Consider the following 6706-nt stretch of genomic DNA (forward strand, 5'->3'; position numbering starts at 1 on the left):
GTTCTCCAGTTTCGATTACCTGGAGTCGACTGTGGTCTGAAAGTATTAAATGGAAAATTCCAGAAATAAATAATTCCTAAGTTTTAAATTGTGCTCGGTTCTGAGTGGTGTGATGAAATCTCATGCCATCCTGTTCCGTCTGGGATGTTAATCATCCACACTGCACATGCTACCCGCCAGTCACTTAGTAGCCATCTTGGTTATCAGATCGACTGTCTTGGTGTTCGAGTAACCCTTATTTTACTTAATAATGGCCCACATAAGTTTTATTACAGTCTATGGTTAAGAGTGGTCTATCTTATTATTAGTTATTGTTGTAATCTCTTCCTGTGCCTAATTTATAAATTAAACTTTATCACAGATACGTATGTATAATTAAAAACGGAGTATGAGTAGGGTTCTGTACTATCCATGTCTTCAGGCATCCACTGGGCATCTTGGAACGTGCCCCTGGGAGATGAAAGGGGATGACTGTACACCACTTTTCTAAGTGGGGTTGGTTCGGCGTATTTAAGGAGGTGGGGTGGGAGAGGAGGAGTGAGAGCTGGGAAAGAGTGTTGTTTTTTTTTTAGTGCTCTTAATTGAAATGACAGAAAGTCAACTCAAAAGTGGATAGAGCAAAAAAAAAAAAGGAGGAGGAGGAGGAGAAGGAAATTTAAAGAAGGATTTAGCTTATATCGTTGGGAAGTATGTTTGGATCAAAGGGCTCGATTTATGTCATCCTGGTTCTGTCTCTCTGGGCCTCTTTCCTGCTCTCTCCTTTACTCTTCACATAGACTCCTACAAGTGTGGGCAGCTTCAAGAGATGAGAGATGGCATTCCCCAGGACTGCAGCACTAGCCCTGGGGAGTGCTCTGATCCGCATGGATCCCCCCATGACCCAGCATGGGATAGGCAGGGGCCCTGCTGAAGCCACTGGAAGAGAGTAAGAGAAGGAATTAAGGCAGCTGAACAGATTAAAACAACAGAGAACCACTGAATTAATTTTAATTGATAATCCATAAAAAAAAATCTTAAATTCAGTACACTTGAGTTTATTCCCTTTACATTGTGATCATAAATGTTGGCACTGGATATTCACTGAATAATGGAAGCTAATCCTGCCAGCATATCTAAAAAACTAAATACAAATTAAATGTATGTAACATAAGATGAAGAGCTGTTAGAAGCCAAAGATTAAATATATTCTAACTCTTATATGAAAACTTATTTCAGTCACTTTGTACCTTAAAGAAATCTTGACAGATCTCCTTTACATTTAATAACAAAGGCCTTTCATAGTGTTTAGTTGACTTTAATAATAGGTCCTGGACGTGGTTCCATAGTGTAGCGGATAGCACATCTGCTTTACACGCAGAAGGTCCTGGGTTCATGCCGCAGTGGAGCCACAGTCCATGGTCTACAGCCATGCCACCCTGAACAAGCCTGATGTCTGATCTCGGAAGCTAAGCAGGGTTGGGCCTGGTTAGTACTTGGATGGGAGACCACATAGGAAGACCAGGTGCTGTAGGCATAAATAATTAAAAATAATAATAATAATTGGTCCTAACTCTGATGGGCAGAGGGAACCCCACAAATTAATAATCTCTATTAGTATGAATGGCATTTTAAACACAAGGAAGATTTCTAGTTAAATCTGGTTATGTTACGGATGTGATTGTTAACAAAAATAAAATGGTTTTGCCATAGAGCTCCTGAAACTTAGGTACATTATGTCTAAATGACTTGGATTGAATATATTTCTGAACTATCAAATTTGTTTGACATTTATCTTAAATCTCCAGAACTCCAGCTGGAAGATGACAGTTAGAGCATATTTTAAAATTCATCTGTTATAACATCCCTTTATCTTAAAAGGAGTATATAAAAGATTTTGACTTTAAAATCACTAACATTAATAATGTATGACATTCAAACTTTTATTAGAACTCAATCTTCAGTGTGTGTAATTTTATTCAAGAAAGTTAAAATCTGCTTATTATTGTCGATGAAAATGTAACTCAGGATCAGAGATCCAATAGCTTGATGCCAGAAAATTGTCACAAATGCCGAAGAGTAAACAGGCATAACTCAGAGAGTTTGGTTCCAGACCACCGCAGTAAAGCGAGTATCACAATAAAGTGAGTCGTAATCTTTTTGCTGGGGGGGGGGAGAGCGGTCTTGCCTTCTATTTTTAAAAAAACGCAATAGCTATGAAGCGCAATAAAGTGAGGTATGCCTGTACTTTACGTTTAAGTCCAATTCAGCTATTTGCCAGTTAAAATTCTTTCTGCTCATAGAGTAAGAAATAACCGTTCCTTTTGTTACACGTTATTTTTTATTATTGTTACTAAATGTAAATAAAACTCATTGTACAAATTGTGGCTGGTCTTTAATGTGACAGCTCCATCAAGGATCTTGTTCACATCCTCCCACGGCCGCAAACCTGGTCCATTCCAGGCAGCCCGGTGCTCAGGGGTCTGCATCCTTGCTGTCCAGTCTGGGTGCTGACTAGCCTGGAGACCTGGGGTGAGCGCTTGGCCTCTCCAAGACCTTCATGCATCTCATTTGTGGAGCACATTGTCCAGCACCCTCCTACCCAGGACTCCTGATAGAGCAAAAAGAGAGCACTAGAGCTGCTAAGCGTGGGGACATGTCGGAGGTCCCCGTGCCCCACTGGGTCTTCTGGGCAGTACATGCAGGGGACCCCGGGCCCACTCCCAACAGCAACAGCCTGAAGCAACTGAGCAAGCCGATAGCTAAGATTTCTTCTAGATCTTAAATGCCACAGTTTTATGGTTGTAGGTTTGAGGAAACATGTTTTTAGAGCCTCATCTTCAATGTAGAAGTTAAAATCCTGGTCACTCCTGAGCACATGCCACGTGACACAGTGTCTTACTTTTTTTTTTAAAACAGTGACTTCCATTCCTTCTTTGTTCTTCTTTCTTGGTGGAAAGCTGTTGCAGTTTATAAAATATTGAAGAAGCTGTAGAGAAAGTTATCACTCTTCAAAAATGCATTACTTAACGTCACCTAATACAGCATGCCAGCAATTGGAAAGGTTTTCTAATGGTCACATTCTAGATATTCTCATTCGTAATGTGATTTATCCAAAACACGCTGCAGCAAATGCTCCAACCGGAATACTTAAATACTGAGTAAATTCTGTGCAGTTGGATTTTATGATTTACTCGGGGACTGAAAGAAAAGCAAGCACATCATTTGAAGTCGTCTCACATCTTGCTGAAACACACTGGCATTCCCCGTGCGTCAGCTAGTACAGTGTGACAGGGACTGGAACCTCATGGTGTCCTACATGGTTTGGGCTCCTGGGCCATGCAGGCCTATTCACAAATGGTCAGTCCATGGCCCAGGTCAGTCCATGGCCCAGGCTGCCCAGAATTCTTGACTGGGCAAGGTAGGCAGGCCTCAAGGGAAAGTACTGGAAAGTGTGTTCTTGCAAAATAAAGTGCAGAGAAGGGGCGTACAAGCTAGTCAGTGAGGGCTTCTGGTTGGCCACACATCCGTTAGCTACTGTAGTAGTTACCTGTAGTAGATAAAGGTGGCTGGAGACTTTGCAAAATAGGTACAAAGATTTGCCTCTCCTTTTGGAAAATGTGTAAAATTGTAAGAAAAAAATTTATTCTTGTTAAAAACACATCAGCATTCAAGTCGTTTTTATTACAACTGGGAGAAGTAAGTGGTATGACTTTAATGAGAGAAGAAGCGAAGGGGATGATGTGTAGAAAATATATACACATGGAGAAAGTGGGGACAGGATTCCCACACTGCCTCTCTGCCTGAAAGGTAATGGATTTGCCTTCAAATTAGAAACATGCCCGGAGCCTGGACACCACGGGGCCATCCAGGGCACGGGGCTCTGGTACATGTCTGTCTCCTCTGCTCCTTGGATGCACATCAGCACCACTGCCTGTTTTACATTCGTACTATTCCCTTTGAGATCTAGCTGTCACGTGGCGGAGGTCATGTGGCTTCATGGTTCTTCATAACACATTTTTTATCCCAAACCTTCATTCCCTAAGCCTCAACTCCATTTACACCTGGAGACACAGGGGCCATTTTCATTGCCTTGAATTGGAGGAAGGGTTCATCCCTGTTTAGGGTGGGCCGGTGGGGCAGAGTGAGGATAGATTCTTAACACCCCAGTTCAGAGTCCTGGATGCATTTCTTGCGGAAATCACGTTAGAAATGATGGTACATTTGCCACAGAAACCATGTTGCACATCGGCCTCTCAACTGTTACTTTTATTGGAAGCACAGGTGTGTGCCACCCTACTTGGCAGTGGTTGGGCCAGTTCCCTGGTCTCTTTCGGCCTCCATCTCCCCATCCACAGAAATTGGGGGGCAGGTGCCTACGTTGTCACAGGACTGTTATGAGGGTTCAGATAATGTAGATATCAGAAGGATCTGCTTCCTTCCTATGCCCAGACACCTGCCCCCTTAAGACTTAATGTATCAGACAATTTTTTTTCCTAATTCACTCTTCACAACTGGTCGTGGGAAATGTGTCTGCCGTTTTTAAAGAAAAAAAGAAGTACAAGAAGAGAAGGAGAGAGTATTGGTTTCTACTGACTGGGGCCACTCTGCTGCGGCAGCCCTGTGGGGGCATGACTGTCCCAGGACTGGAAGAGGACGCTGGGCTGGCCTGAGAGGCGGCAGCGGGGAGTGGGCAGGGGGGGTGCAAGCTCTGTTTGCTGAGACCTGAACCCAGTCAGACCAGGTCTTTTGAGTTCATTTAGTCCAACTTTCTGCCCAAGAATGTGAAGACATTCTGTCTGTGCCATTCTATATACCTTATTTTTCTCTTTGGCACAAGAATTCTCTAATCATTTCAGAAGGAAACTAATTTTCTGTTGTTTTGCTATCTTTTGTGTTGCTTATACTCTGGCATTTTTTTAAGAGTAGAGTTTTAGTAATTCTCAGCTTTCAGTCACTCCACAAGGGCACAGCACACTCGGCAACATTTTAATTTTCTGACTGTGATGTAGTTTGTAACAACGGTGGATTTGTCCTCCTTGTACTTTACGGGCAGGGAGGTGGCGTCAGGATCCTAACGATGCCCAGTGGCGTCCACCGCGCGTGCGGGTGCCCACTGAGCCCTTGCTGTGTCTCCACAGGCCTCGGCAAGACCAAGAGGAAGACGAGCGCTCGGGATGCGTCCCCGACGCCCAGCACGGATGCCGAGTACCCTGCCAATGGGGGCGGCGCCGACCGCATCTATGACCTCAACATCCCGGCCTTCGTCAAGTTCGCCTACGTGGCGGAGAGGGAGGACGAGCTGTCCCTGGTGAAGGGTTCACGTGTTACCGTCATGGAGAAGTGCAGCGATGGCTGGTGGCGTGGCAGCTACAACGGGCAGATCGGCTGGTTCCCCTCCAACTATGTCCTGGAGGAGGTGGACGAGGCGGCCGCCGAGTCCCCCAGCTTCCTGAGCCTGCGGAAGGGCGCGTCCCTGAGCAATGGCCAGGGCGCCCGCGTCCTGCACGTGGTCCAGACGCTGTACCCCTTCAGCTCGGTTACCGAGGAGGAGCTCAACTTCGAGAAGGGAGAGACCATGGAGGTGATTGAGAAGCCAGAGAACGATCCCGAGTGGTGGAAATGCAAAAACGCCCGAGGGCAGGTCGGCCTTGTGCCCAAAAACTACGTAGTGGTCCTCAGCGACGGGCCCGCCCTGCCCCCCTCGCACGCCCCACAGATCAGCTACCCGGGGCCCGCCGGCAGTGGGCGCTTCGCGGGCAGAGAGTGGTACTACGGAAACGTGACGCGCCACCAGGCCGAGTGCGCCCTCAACGAGCGGGGCCGCGAGGGTGACTTCCTCATTAGGGACAGCGAGTCCTCGGTAAGTGCCCTGGGGTGGCGAGGTCTGCCCGGTGCCAGGGAGGTTCCAGACAACAACAGTAAACACGTGTGTAAATGTAAACATATTACAGAATATGACAGTTGTGTGTGCCATCCCTTTTCAGATTGTGTGAATATACAGGAAATAGCAAAAGAATACCTGGGGCTCATATTAAGATAAATAAATACAATTGGTTGATATCACCTATATAAGGTGCAGCCCTGTAATATACCTAAGTCGGCTTTGAGTATAGCAACTCTTCTGTCCACAGTTGCCATTTACTCCCCTGAGAGGTATTCTTACAGTTGGGAGAATAAGTAAAATATTTTTAGTTGGTGAAAGTTGTTTTGCCTCTTTACTAAGGTTCTCCCTTTTCTATTCTACAGACTTAAACATCATTTTCTCTCCAGGTTTCCCATTCTGTTAATGACCCCGCCTAGGCTCTGTTGGTTGACTTTGTTTTCACTCCGAGTCCCAGGCATGTCAACTGTTCTCAGCCAGACAGGCACCTGGTTTCTGATACAGCCTTTTGTTGGTTGATTTGTTTTTCTTTTTAAACCATATAATCCTAAGGTCATCTCTGCGGCAGGCAGCACTGCTGAGTTCATCTCTAAAAAAGCTTTTAAAGCACTTAGGGACAGAATTGAAAAAGGCAGTTTTTGAGTTTGTGTGTGTGAACAGAATCAGAGACCTGAGGGCTACCAGACTTGTAGCAGGTCCGTTTGCAGCAATAGACAAATTTGGGGTCTGTGTTTCTGGTGCGTGCTGAGCTTGTCTGGAAGAATTGGGCCAGTATCACACAAGGTAGCCTGTGCATATGTGCGCCATGGAAATACTCAACAGTTTTTGTAGATCTCTTTGCAAATA

General features: G+C 45.3%; 1 protein-coding gene and 1 pseudogene across 5 annotated transcripts in view; both read left to right on the top strand.

The window, feature by feature from the left end:
- LOC105298743 (cytoplasmic protein NCK2-like) overlaps positions 1-6034 on the top strand; it is a 120602-nt gene extending 114568 nt beyond the window's left edge. For all 5 annotated transcript variants that reach the window (XM_023536589.1, XM_011370145.2, XM_011370143.2 and 2 more), the window contains one exon: positions 5118-6034. In XM_023536589.1, coding sequence (XP_023392357.1) covers positions 5118-6019 — 902 coding nt within the window. In that variant the 3' untranslated portion in view covers positions 6020-6034. The remainder of the gene's footprint in view (positions 1-5117) is intronic.
- LOC111745669 lies at positions 1398-1513 on the top strand (annotated as a pseudogene).
- Positions 6035-6706: the final 672 nt, after the last annotated feature.

This window comes from Pteropus vampyrus, unplaced genomic scaffold (genome assembly GCF_000151845.1).
Source record: "Pteropus vampyrus isolate Shadow unplaced genomic scaffold, Pvam_2.0 Scaffold160, whole genome shotgun sequence".
NCBI classification, from domain to species: domain Eukaryota; kingdom Metazoa; phylum Chordata; class Mammalia; order Chiroptera; family Pteropodidae; genus Pteropus; species Pteropus vampyrus.